We start from the raw sequence: 14,441 nt of genomic DNA, 5'->3' as shown, positions 1-14,441 counted from the left end.
ACTGTAATCTATTATAAATCATGTTAACCTCAGATAGGCTTACTGTAATGTCCTTCTACTGTACATCTGGTAGGAAACCTGGTGAAGGACTCTCTCTCATGCTGAAAATCACATCTATCATGGACAAGTCACATTCTGAAGAGGAAGACTGTGTGACAGAGCAGTACATTGATTTAACTATCAGTCCCCCTACTGGGATCCAATCAGAATGTAGACAGTCAGAATGCCGACAGGGACATAAGGTCTGCAAGAAAAATGTCAACATTTGACATGGTTAAAATGTTGATATGTTCATAATGTTGACATTTTTCAGCTATTTTTAGTGTTAAGGCCCATACACATTAGACGATGCCGCTCTGTGTGCGACATTGTCTAACGTTTCCCCCTCCTGGGCCGGCCGGTCGGCGGCCGCCTGTACACACTGAGCGATATGACCGCTCATATCGCTCAGTGACGTCACGCCCCCGCCAGCCCTGCATGAAGGTCGTGGACGACAGTCCACATCCTTCATGCATGCCCTACCGACAGCGACGATCGTTGCCGACCCGCGGGGCCGCGCATCGGTCGTCGCTGGCGGCATACACACTTATCGATATAATGAGCGACGTCGCTCAAGGAGGGGGAAAATGAGCGACGTCGCTCATTATATCGTTAAGTGTGTATGGACCTTTAGGTTTAGGGTTCAAATGTGTGTCAACATTCTGGTGTTGCCATGTTAAGTATGACAGTATAACTATGAACATACTGACATTTTAACCTTGTCGCCATTTATGATTACTGACATAGAACTAATTTCCATGTTGGCTTTCTGAACCTGTCAACATTCTGTAGCCGACACTCAGAATGTCGGCTTTTAATACTACACCCCTACTACTGCTGACACTAAATTTCCGGGAAAGGGTTATTGTGGTGCAAATTGGGGACCTTTCTGTGATTTCGGGGCTGTTGTATCACAGTAGTGGCCTCTAGTATATAATCTTTATTGTCTATGAAATGAGACAATTACTTTTCCCAATACAATGTCATTTATGGCCCCGCCAGAGACAGGGAGACGAAAGGGTGAGAGTACAGTAATTCATACACACTTGAGAACTAACCTTCCACATAGCATTATATAAAAGTTTTACAATATCTTTAAACATAACATAATTAGACACCAGCACACTGTATAAACTTTTGCTGACATCTGTAATCAAAACCTTTAGAAACAGAAAGCTATCCTCTGTAATCATCGGGTTTATGGCAAATGTTTACCTGCATACATGTTTTTAGAAACATCTTACTCCCATTAAAGACAGCACCTTGTAATTAGAGATTGACTAATACGTACTGATGTCTTTGTTGTCTGAGAGGATTTTTAAATACCTACTGAGACCAATATTTAACCAAAGTAAATGTAATTTCCTGGGAAAATATCATATATGATTTACTATGATATGAGAAATAGTAAATAATTATCAGTGTAAGACATTTCTCAGTATACATACCCGATCAGTGCCTTAGCAATATAAAATATAGATTTTTTTTCTATCTGAATGTGTTTTAAATAGACGGGCATTTAAATCTTAATCAGCACAAGAGAAGCCACCTGAGTGGTTACTGGTGCCTATGACACTGATTAGAGGCCCTAATTCCGAGTTGATCGCTCGCTACGGATTTTCGCAGCGCAGCGATTATGGCAGAATGGGGCTAATATGCGCATGCGTATGCACCGCAATGCGCAGGCGCGTCGTACAAGTACAAAGAGCTTTGTGGTTTTGCACAGGTTCTAGCGACGCTTCCAGTCGCAGTGGTGGACGCAAGGAGATTGGCAGGAAGTGGGAGTTTCTGGGTGTCAACTGACCGTTTTCTGGGAGTGTTTGGAAAAACGCAGGCATGGCCGGGCGTTTGCTGGGCGGGTATCTGACGTCAATATCGGGACCTTCATCGCAGCAATCATCGCACAGAATAACTATAGGGCTGGTCTTGTTCTGTACAAAATGTGTTTTCTGCCGCTCGGCTGCACAGGCGTTCGCACTCCTGCAAAGCGAAAATACACTCCCCCGAGGGCAGCCACTATGCGTTTGCACGGCTGCTAAAAGTAGCTAGCAAGAGATCAACTCGGAATGAGGGCCTGAGTCTCCTCCTATACAAGATGTAAGTGGTAAAATGTAATGTATGTCCAGCACGGGGGGACGTTTATAATTAATGTTTTGAAAACCTGTCACCCTATATAACCTTTTGCCCAATTTACTGTACAATCCTCTAGGATAAGGTTTTCAAGATGTACACCAATGGCATTTTTGGGGGGCATGCTGTGGCAGTCAGGCAGACTGAGGGCCTAATTCAGACCTGATCACTATTGTGCGAAATCGCACAGCGGATGATTATCGAATGACTGCGCATGCGTACGGATCGTAATGCGCAGGTGCAAGGCCAAACTGCGAAAAAATCCTGCATCTTATTTGATCACTAGGTGAACGCAGGCTGAATGACAGGAAACGGGCGTTTGGGGGTGGTAACTGCCCGTTTTCTGGGAGTGCCTGGAAAAATGCAGGTGTTCCCAAGCGTTTTCAGGCAGGGTGTGTGACGTCAGCTCTGGCCCGATCAGCCTGTTTCTTTCGCATTGTAGAAGTATGTCCTGCGAACGGATTTGCAGCTCACTGGCGTTTGCAAAGCTTTTCGCACGGTGTACGCAGACTTCCACGGGGCGGTGTTTCACTCTGTCTGGGCGGCGACTATCCAATCGCAAACCTCTGCAAATTCATAGAGGTGCGATCAGGTCTGATTAGGCTCTGCAATGGCCACTGCTTCATGCAGTTTGTCAGCTCCTAGAGGAATGTGGACTTTGTATTATATAGGTCTCAGTCTGCTGTTCCCCATATGTATCCATTCCCTTCCCAGCATCATGGCATATTCCTGTCACACATACTGTAACCACTCCATCCCACAAAGCACGCTTACTCACCACTTGGGATCAGAACTCACTTTTAAATACACTGTGTTGCTGTTAACAATCTAATGCCATGTTTTTCTAGCCTCAGCTAAATAAAAAAACTGCCTTGAAACACTACACATAATATAACACAGAGGTAACTTTGGAAATACATATAGTGATATATTGCACTGTGGAAAAACTGCGTCACGCTACCTCACCTTGGATTTTTAAACAGCTCCCAGAAAATATAAATTGTACTCTCTGAGTAATGTAATGAGAAAATATTCAGATTGATCCCTGCCCCATTCAACATGTCCTACTCTCCCCTTATACACAGCCCATCTGCATGTTGGTCTGCTTTTGCTTAAATCATTTTGAGGAGCCCAATGGCGGGAGACTGACCGCCATGTCGCCCTGAGCAGACAGTGTGAGTCGGCTGATGTCTTGGGTTTAAGTGCTAATTTAGAGTGACCAAGTGACTACTCACAAGTTGGAAGCACAGTTTGATGCAAGTGTAAACCCTCATACTGCAAGTCTTTTTATTTGGGACAGGAAGGTGGGTGGAGATACAAAGTGTATTCAGTACATAGTGCATGTGATGAAAGCTGGAGACGCTGCTGATTTTACTGTCTTCTATAGAACGCCTTGAGTCGCTGAGTGACTGAAACATTACCAGGGCCCCACTAAACCTGACATCTACACTAAGCCTGACACCCAAGCGCAACACATCAGTTAGAGTAAGGTTACTTAATAAAAATGCTTTCCAGAAACTCAGTTATAAAAACAATGTCACCAGCTTTCACTAATACATTAGTGTGGCTTCTACAACACATCATTGATAATGATTGATAATCTAAGTTTTACACTAATACCACAGAAGGTGTAATAATTAATTTGTGGAAATTGGCCACTTTTATCACGGCAGAGTGATTATTATCTGGCCTCATCTTTACAGTGCCACTATGACCTGTTGCCCAGTTTACATTGGGAGACAGGATCTGCCGGGAGATCAGTATCTAGCCTGAGGGGGTAGCAGAGTGACAAGGTGGAGAAGCAAGCAGAGAGGGGGCGGCCCGGTACAGAGCAGGGGCAGGCGGACAGAGCGGAGAAGCGGGAATGAACAGAATGAGGGGCCGGATGAAGCAGAGCAGCGGACAGAGGTGGGCTGGGAGGAGGTGGACTGTGCTGATCCAGCATATGTCAGGTCCTTTTTATAGTAAGTATATACAGTATTTGATCGTTTGAGATTGTGTATTTTCACATCAAAAGGTTTTTACTTTAACTTAATTAAGATAATTAAGATGAATATTTATGAGTTTTGATTTATTTTTCTCTCACCCCTTAAACACTGGATTTCTCTGGAGGAAAGCCCATCCTACAGTGGCCATCTGTAGACAGCAGGCAAAACCTGCACTCTAACATCACACCAGCAGTTATATTGGTCATATCATACTTGCCAACTTTTAAATCCTCCCCTCCAGGAGATCCTGTAGGGGATATAGGATTGGGAGATGCAGGGGGTGTGCTGCAGCAACACATATCTTCATGGTCCCCCTGGTTGGGAAACCGCAATTTGCAGGCAGTGGGGCCATGATTCACCGCAAAATGTTCCATCAAGGTCCCTGGGCCAAACATGCCTTACCCATCACTGCATTTACAATCAGCATAATACATAGACTATCTAAATATAGTCAAAATATAGTAACTAATATTGGAAACTACTGAGGAGGAAAGGGATCTAGGAGTCACTACTTCAGATCACTGAAAGGCAGGTAAGCAATGTAACAAAGCAATGAGGAAGGCTATTCAGATGCTTGGATGCATAGGTAGAGGAATAAGCAGCAGAAAGACACAATAATGCCACTGTATAAATAATTAGTACGGCCTCATCTAGAATACCGTGTTCATTTCTGGAGGCCATTATCTACAGAAGGATATTAAAACATTAGCGACTGTACAAAGAAGGTCAACTAATATGGTGCATGGCCTACAACACAAAACTTACCTGGAAAGAAAAAAAATCTTAACATGTATAGTTTGGAGCAGAGACGGGAAAGAAAAGACATGATAGAGACTTTCAAACATATCAAGGGTTTCAGCAAGGTACAGGAGGGAGACATCTTTCAAAGGAAGAGAAGTATTAGAACACAAGGACATGTACTGACACTGGAGGAAGGTAGATTCAGGGGAAAATTGAGGAAAAAATACTTTACAGAAAGGGTAGTGCACAAGTTGAATAGACTCCCATCAAAGGTAGTAGAGGCTAAGATCGTAGAGCAATTTAGACATGCATGGGATATACATAAGGATATTCTTAAAAAGAAATAAGAATCAAATAGGGGGCAGATATATTAACCTGGAGAAGGGATAAAGAAGTGATAAAGCAGTGATAAGAGCAAGGTGATAAGTGCACCAGTCAATCATTACAGATTTGAAAAATGACAGGAGCTGACTGGCTGGTACATTATCACCTTGCACTTATCACTGCTTTATCACTTCTTTATCCCTTCTCCAGGCTTAATACATTTACTATAGTGGCCGATCCCGGGATCGGCGGGTTCCCGGGATTTAGGGCCAAAAATGGCCGGGATTCAATCCAGGGATTGGAAGCTCCAATCCCGGGATTGGAAGCTCCAATCCCGGGGATTGAGGGATCAGCGTTGAGCGTCCACAGGACGCTCAGACGCTGCCCGGCTTCCTTATTCCGGCTCCCCAGCGCAGCGTGAGGTGACGCTGCACCGTCAGCTGCTGCAGGGAGCCGCCAGCAGCGATGAGATGTTGTTCCCCACCCGCCCCTGGTATATGGTGAGTTATGTGTGCGGGGCGGGCAGGGTGGGGTGGGGCGAGGGGGCGGCCACCTAGCTAAAAGCCAATCCCGGGTATTGAAAAAATGGCCCGGGATTGGCTTCCCCAGGGTTTGATGTAACAATATGGTTAAAAAAGGGGCAAGTGGCTCTTATCTGTTGCCAAATTCTAAAGCCCCGTACACACGGGGAGAGATGTGTGCTGAGTGATCTATCAGTGACCGCTCAGCACATATCTTTCCCCCCCGCTCAGCACAACACGATGTGTGCTGAGCCACGCATCGCTATCGCTGTGGGGCATCTATACGGAGAGATCCGTGCCTGACTTTAAATACGGATGTCTCAGTGTGTACTCCCCCCCCCTCCCCAAGTATCTATTTATAAACAGCTACAACACATTGCCACAGCTTTCTATACAGCAAGCAATATAATGTACTACTCTGTGTCTACATGAATGCAGCTGTTGTATGAGAAAATAATACTTTATGTAACAGCAAAACATGGCTCACACCAGTATTCTCCATTACACACTTCTCCATACATCCAACTCACCATTTTTATCTGATTAGTTACTGGAGAATGGTGCAGGTCACTGTAATATTTAAGGAGGTGTTTGGCATGGGAGGTAGAGAGATGGGCTTTGAGTTTCCCCTGGTTACAGGTGGAAAAAAAAATATTTGCTGAATGTAATGTGAATTAGCCCTGGACAGAATCAGTCTAGAACCTCAGAACTCCAGCAAAGGCCATTAATTATAGTCACTTACTGAAATGAAAAATGATAGATCTGGAGGCATCTCCTACAAGTACAAATTGCACCACTACCACCACAGGACTGAGGCACTTAATGTTCACCTCTTGAATAAGGTCCAGGAATAAAAAACAGATGTTGAGTGGGCTCCCTGCCAGTGCATGCCTTCTTTATCACTTATCTCTACTATTTTACATTTAGCAATCATTTTATCACCTCTTCACTCCTAAATGAATCATCTTACACAAACCAGCTCACCTCTATAATTTTAAACATGTCATTTTATTATTTGCTCATTTTTTTCTGGGGAAGGCAAACCTGTTCTAGTTCCCTCTGGTATAGCATCAGCATAAACACAGAAAAGGAGACAAAGCTAAAACATCAATACTAGAACTGGCATAACACAGTGACCTGGGTAGGAAAATGGTCACGTGATAGTGCACGTGATAAACAGCCAATGATGATGGGAAATTAAAGAAGAATGCAGCAATAAGTAAAATAATGCTGTAAGGGTATGCGGTTAGCATACCGCTTGTCAGGATCCAGGCTGTCTTAATACCGATGCCGGGATCCCAACAGGTTCACCATACCGCCATCGGAATACTGGCGAGGTAGGTGATTCCCCCTCTATGGGTGTCCACGACACCCATAGAGGGAGAATAGAACCTGTGGCGAGCCACCGAGCGCAAGGGGCTTCATTGTGCTCACCCTCGTGCTGGCATTCTGCCGCGCGGGATGCCGGTGTTACTCTACTGACATTCGGCATCCTGTGCGGCGAGATCGCATACCAATCCCGCTGTAAGAACCCATCCTGAAACCCGCAGGAACAACAGAGGTCCAGGACTTGATTAATTGAGGGTGCAGCAGTAAAGAACTTGAGATACCGTTAGCTGAAGTCTCAGAGCAGTGACTTCTTAGGACTCGCTTTACAGACAATAAAAAGTAAAACAGAAAGTAGAATATGTGGGCAAACAGCCATCCAATCAGCCCTCAAAGCATTTAAACATTTTACGGGTTCCTTTCATAGGAGAACAATGGGGTTCACAACAATGAGGGTCTTGCTCACTTGACCCATAGGGGGGAATTCAATTGCCCGTGGTACTTGCCGTGGGCTTTTAGCTCCCTGGTTAAGAGACCAGAGCTATTTAATTACTGCCCGTAATAAGCCCAGAGGGTGCATTTTACGTGGATTATTGCTCGTTCCTCACGAGGGTGGAAACAGAAAAACGAATTAAGTGCACACTTAAGAGCTAACCGCAGGCTTACTGCGCATGGTAATCACATAGCTCCGGAAACTATGCCTTACTGTGCTTTAGCCCCAGAGCTTACAGCGGCATGTAATTGAATAGCAACGTAACCCATGAGCTAAAAGTTTGCGGTAAGTCCATCACCTAATTGAATTCTCCCCTTATACTGTAGTTCTATTAATCTAGGTAAAGTGGGTGTAACACTACAATTTTATTTCATAGTAGATTTCTAGTTTTATATCGATAAAAGCATGTGCATTATTGAGCTAAATAATATATTTGAAAGTGTTTATGCTTAACTGCCTAAGGTGCATGCTCCGTTTACATGTGCTATGCGGACCATAGAAGTACACTGATGCAAAACCAAGGTCATTTGCAATGTGCATGAAGTGTGCTTCATAACCGAGTTCCTCAGTGTTGGCTGTGAGTGGCCATGGTGACTCTCCTAGTTGGCGGCACTGTGCTATGCTATGCTAAAATCAATAAAACCTTATAATATTGGAAATGTTCTGCTCGAACTCTCACATAAAATATGGCAGTATGCAGAGAGCAAGTTATGATTTTTGTGAGTAAAACTCTGCTTTGACCAGCAATGAAAAATAACAAATTTATACTACAAAATAGACATTTTTAGGACTAGCTCCTTTTTAAAATGATCAGTATGCCATATGAATATTAGTATGAATATGTGTTATGTGTACCATCGCCAGGGTCAATGATCTCCACCGTTGCCACTTCTGGAAATTCCAGTGCTGCCATAACAGGCTCTGACAGAACAATCTGGAAGGTTTCCGACTGCTCATACTCTCCATCAGTCAGGATCCGCACTCTCCAACTTGCTGTAGTCTGACCAGGATTAAACTGTACTTGTTTCTGCGCCTTCCCTCTAAAGTCCTTGTCCTTTTCTGCTGTTCCGTCCACTGTGCCGATACCTTTGGAAGAAGTGCACATTGAGAAATGTTAAGAATTTGTAATCTCGGTGTGAGATAAAGCATAAAGCACAGTTACTGAAATTCATCCATCATTGTATTTCAGCAGGAATCAGAATGAGGTGTAGACAATGTATACGCTCACTTTCTATTAAAAGGTCATTGGAAAGTTATTAAAGGAGACATGCATATATTTTGTCAGGATTAAGAAACATGCAATTCTATTGTACTGTACATGCATACAGCGTTAGTAAACGCGACTCTGCATGCAGTAAGTGGTGGGATGTATCGCCCTCAAACGGTTATGCGTAATACATCTGATCAGTCAGGTAGCACAAATATGTCACATACAGTAGGGTTCTTGGTCACCGCACCCATAGGGTGAAATCCAATTAGCCATGGTACTTACTACGGACTTTTAGATCCCGGATTAAGAGACCGTAGCTATTCAATTACTGTTCACGATAAGACCAAGGGTGCACTTAACTCAGATTTCTGTTTGCACCTCACGAGTGTGCAAACAGAAAGCCATATTACGTGGACCACCAGGGCTAACCGCATGCTTACTGTGCATGGTAGTCGCATAGCTCTGGGCACTTAACCCAGAATCTATGCCACATTAGCCACGGGGCTTACCGCAGGATATAATTTAATAGATGCGGTAACTTAACCCACAAGCTAAAAGTCTGCGGTAAATCCAGTGGGTAATTAAATTCATATACAGTAGTTCTATTAATTTGGGCACAGTGGGTGTAACGTAACCATTTTATTTAATAGTTAATTACAACCTCCAGTTCTGTGACAACAATAAGCAATAAGGTAATTGCCCCTAATCAGGGGCGTATCTGGGCAATTCCCCATTCTCTTAATGCATGGGTCGGGGGATCTGGGAAATCCACCATGTCTGAAATCCTCGATTTGCCAAATCCAACCAAAAATTGTTCAGGATTGACGAGTTGAGGATTTTTAACATGCGGTTTTCTGGTGATTTCCTGACAGATTATCGATGTCCGCTGGTCAGCTGCTTTGATCGGTGCTCAGATCGGCATCATCTTCACGAGGAATCGGTCCGTAGATGTATGAGCCCTATAAGTTTCCTGTGCTTTCTTTTTATCATGATGTGATACATTTATATGTAGTTTAATGAAGGACGGAATGAGGGATTGTTCCGTCATTCATTAAATCGTTTAAATGAGTACCACAAATACAATCTGTCTGCCAGCATATTGACCACATCGTTCTGAAGTGTACTTGGCCTAACATGCGCTGGGTATAAGCAGACCTGTACCTCGGGATACGCAAGAGGCCATGAAGCAAGGACTTGGGGTTACTACTCTGGCCAATTCACCAATTTCATACACTATATGGTCTCTAGTTTAACCACTGAAGGTGTTTTACATCACAATGAACATTTTTATCTTCAAAATATCGGGATACGTTCTTTATATCATGAATATTTGTAATACTTTATTTTCCTTTTTTGAGTATGTGGGATATGGTGCTTTTATTCATTGTCATTCATGCGCATTAATTATTTTGCTACCTTTTTTCTATTTTATGGCTTGCATGACAGTGTTGCGAAGCTGTTATTACTATACTTATTACTATATTCTATCAACTGAAATATATTTTAAACATTTTTAGTTTTTTTCAAGGCAGAGAGATTAAAAAAAATACAAAAGACTTGTTGGTTATTAATAGCTCTTCGTATCATGATTTGGCGCACAAAATGCAATGGATACAATTTGATAAAGAAATTGCCAGCTACCCTTGTGACACACAGTTCTTTTTATATATAACATTATGACTCCACTGTCATCTTCAAATGAGCCATGGAATGTCTGGCACATGTTAAACCGAGTATAGCTACAAACACAGATAGAGTGAGCACAGGGATATAGCCTCGCTATAATAAAAAGCATTGTCCCAGTATCTGAAGTATTTGGCTTTTCTGAACGTTGCGCACTATCTCTGGTTATATAATACTTCAAGTACTGTTTTGTAATCTCTTTTCGGATTTCTAAGGTAAATTAAATGAATTTTAAAGAATTTTTTTTTACAATTAAACAATTTTATAAAATCTTTCCTATTTTTTTTTTTATTTTTTTTTACCATCATATCAATCTTTCTACACATAGAACATTGTTACTCTACAAGAATGTTGAAAATGTCAATCAATGAACTTTTTTTTTTAGGGCATGCTGAAATATTATAATCTCTTTTTCTTTCCCAAGGGATCATAGAGTTTTTGTAAATCATGCGGCAACCTGTTAACAGAATGTGTTCAAAAACACACAGCAGTAGCCAAAAAGAAATGTCAGTGGGTAGAATACGATAGTGTGTTCATTTTTACCATTTGGCTCATTGGACACTGATTAGTTTTCAACACCTCATGTATCAACTTTGACTGCCAAACAGACTGAAAAGAAGTACAGTAGTCAGTTCAAGGGGGTATGCGGAATTTGTTACAACTTGATGAAATCAGCTCACAGCAGCACGGCTGGCGAACGCTAATCTCATGTTAAGCTTCGTTGTATTTTCTTCCGTTTGTTTTATACCTTCATGCTTGCTTTACTGTCTACATGGGTATTGTTACATATACCATAACATACAATATTTGTGATCATAAAAGTATATGAAATAAGTATAAATACCTAAGGGCTTGATTCAGAGGTGGACAGATATGCAGAAGCGGCTGCAAATGAATGTTCATGACGCAGTCGATGAACTGTCTACTGAGACGCCCACTGGCTGTTGCTCTAATCCGCCATGGTGCGCAAAAAAATCCCACCACTGGTCAGAAATTGGTCATACCATCGGAATTCTGGCCAATCCAATGGTTGCTCAGAATGTCCAATGGAATTTGGGTGCTGGTGTCAGTGGTACTGGGCAATCCCTGACATCGACATACTCCTATCATTCCCGCCAATGACATTCAGCCCCCATGTCACTATGCAATTCTGATCTGTGTCCGCCAATGGTAACCATTATTATTAGCACATTGCGTCTCGGAAACTTGCTCTGTGCAGTTACCATAACAACAAATCGACGTCAATTAGTTTGTACATCGCCCTGCATAAATTATTCATGCATTCATCAACCCAGAACCTAATGAAGACTACATGGGCCCTAGCCGAGATATTGGTTTAGGACCCCGGTCCACTAAGAGCCCCCCTACACACACACACACACACACACACACACACACACACACACACACACACACACACACACACACACACACACACACCACACACACACACGTTAAGCTTTTTAATTATTTTCTTTGTGGCTCATGATCAAATTTAATAACCTTTCTTAAGAATTGACGACAAGAGTAAAACAGGTATAACATTCCATTACCTGCTAATAAAATAAGCACGCTATAAATTCAATAGGAAAGAAACCAGTGGCACCAATGATGTTATTTCAGTCGTTCTCATTCTGTGTATTCCACAGGTGCACTTTAAGGTAGCTGTAAGCTGTATTTTTATGCAGATGCGCAAGAAACCATAGCCACTCCCAGTGTGCAGTTTGTGTTTTATGGCATAAATTAAGTAACACTGTGTTTCAGATACAGTGTATATTTTTCTCCACCCTTTTATCTGACACAGTGGACTCACACAATCATATGTTCTCTTTAACGAATGAGCAAAATATTCTCATTGATAATAAATGATGAAGTTATTCTGCCTAGCATGCCAAATTAAATATGACAGTGCTATGTGTCAAACCACTTCCTTCAGTCATTCATAGTGTACAATATAAGGCCTATCTATTTCTCCAGGTCTTTAAATAACTCCACTACAGGAGTTGTTTCTAGTAACAACCGTTTTGTGACTCAGGTTATGGAGACAGATGTAGAGACAATCATATCCACTGATTTGAAAATGTGTTGGGAATACTGTAGCAAGTAATAACAGAATGAAAGGTACCACAGACGTATTTGAAAAAACTGAGTGTACCTAATTTCCTAATATATACTTTATGGTGAGTACACACTGGGCGATATATTGGCCGCTCTATTTAACGGCCGATGTATTGCAGGTCCGTCGGCCGTTCACAGACATTTAGCGTCGGCTATGAAGTACAGCCGACTGCCAATATATCTAACGATATACTGGCGCATTGTGCTGTGTGTATGCAGAGCTGGCCCTAACCAATATGATGCCCTATGCAAGATCTTGGCTGGTGCCCACTAGCACCGCCGCTAGTTCTGCCTGGCATGAGTCAGCTGGCAGCTCTGCTAACGTTGGGCACTTTTTCTTTATGAAAATGCATCTTATTTGCATTACTATGTGGCTAGGATGCACAAGCAGCTTCTGCTGATTAAAATAATATGCAGCATGCTTATATTCTGTGTGCGACTGCGGCTGTATCTGCATACGAAATGCTACATTACAGTGATTTCCAGGAATACAAGCAACGTAGCATTTCGTATGCAGATACAGCCACAGTCACACACAGAATATAGACATGCCGCATATCATTTTAATCAGCAGAAGCTGCTGGTGCCCCTAAGCATACCAAATGCCCCAGGCATTTGCCTAGTTTGCCTATGCCTAATGCCGGCTCTGTGTGTACGGGTGGTCAGCCGACCGCCCGTACACTTGCTGCAGACGCTGGCGGTGATTGACAGCTGAACTGAACGAGCGCATTTAAACGCCCACCTAGTTCGTGAAGTCAGTCCCGACAGATCAGGCAGTGTGTATGCACAACACACTGCCCGACCTGGCTATAGCTATATCTGCAGAAAAATTGATCTGCAGATATATCTACTAGTGTGTACCCAGCATTAGATTAACACATGTATTGATTTTCACAAAATAGTACAACAAAGAAACAAACAAACAAACAAACAAACAAACCAAACAAAGTATAACACAGGTCCTGTCCAGAGAGAACATAATACAAATATGAAATAGTGAAAACCACATATATTATATAAACCAGGTCTCACCTTAGAATACAATAACTGGTGTAAAAAGTAGAGATATAAATGAAAGGAATGCCGTACAGAGCTGTGAAGATCAAATAATCAAGTAGTAAGGGAAAAGGGATAACTAGGATGCTCTCTGTACTGTATATCAGTCAGCAGGAAGTAACCTGTATTGGTTGGTGATTAGTAGGATTTTCTCTGTATTACATGGCCACCAATTGGCTGCTCTTTGGATTGTATGATGGACACTAGAATGCTCTCTGTATTTTAAAGTGTACACTAGAATGCTTTCTGTTGTATATGGTGGTCACTAAGATGCTCTTTGTATTGTATAGCAGTCACTAGAGTGATATATGTATTGTCAGTATATCAGCAGAATGCTATCTGTGTTATACGGTGGTCACTAGCATGCTCTCTGTATTGTATACGGTCCCTAGAAGACTGTCTGTATTATATGGCAGTGACAAGTATGCATTCTGTACACTTTGGTAGTTACTAGGATGCTCCAAGCATTGTATTTTGGAGGAGGAACTCTGGGATGAACTCTGTATTGTATGGCTGTCACAAATATCCTTTCTGTATTTTATGGGAATCACAAGGATGCTGTCTTTATTGCATTTGATTCCTAGAATGCTCTCTGTATTGTATAGCAGTCAAAAATGCTCTATATTTTATATGGCAATCACTATAATGCTCTGTGTATTGTATAATAGTCACTGTTTTTTTCATATTTTATGCTAGGGGAATTTTGGAACCACTAAGAAATTGTCAGTGAATGCAACCCAGTTATATAGATATATCTGATGATGGTCGAACTTCAGGTAATACTTGCCCCACTGGTGTGCTCTCCCTACTGG

At 42.3% G+C, this 14,441-nt stretch overlaps 1 protein-coding gene across 1 annotated transcript in view; it reads right to left on the bottom strand.

The window, feature by feature from the left end:
• Positions 1 to 14,441, bottom strand: part of FREM2 (FRAS1 related extracellular matrix 2) — a 285,338-nt gene that overhangs the window by 130,196 nt on the left and 140,701 nt on the right. The window contains exon 4 of the mRNA XM_063951860.1: positions 8,418 to 8,648. Within this exon, the coding sequence (XP_063807930.1) occupies positions 8,418 to 8,648 (231 nt within the window). The remainder of the gene's footprint in view (positions 1 to 8,417; positions 8,649 to 14,441) is intronic.

The sequence above is a fragment of the Pseudophryne corroboree genome, chromosome 2 (assembly GCF_028390025.1).
Source record: "Pseudophryne corroboree isolate aPseCor3 chromosome 2, aPseCor3.hap2, whole genome shotgun sequence".
Taxonomy (NCBI): domain Eukaryota; kingdom Metazoa; phylum Chordata; class Amphibia; order Anura; family Myobatrachidae; genus Pseudophryne; species Pseudophryne corroboree.
This window is presented reverse-complemented; position numbering and strand designations above follow the sequence as displayed.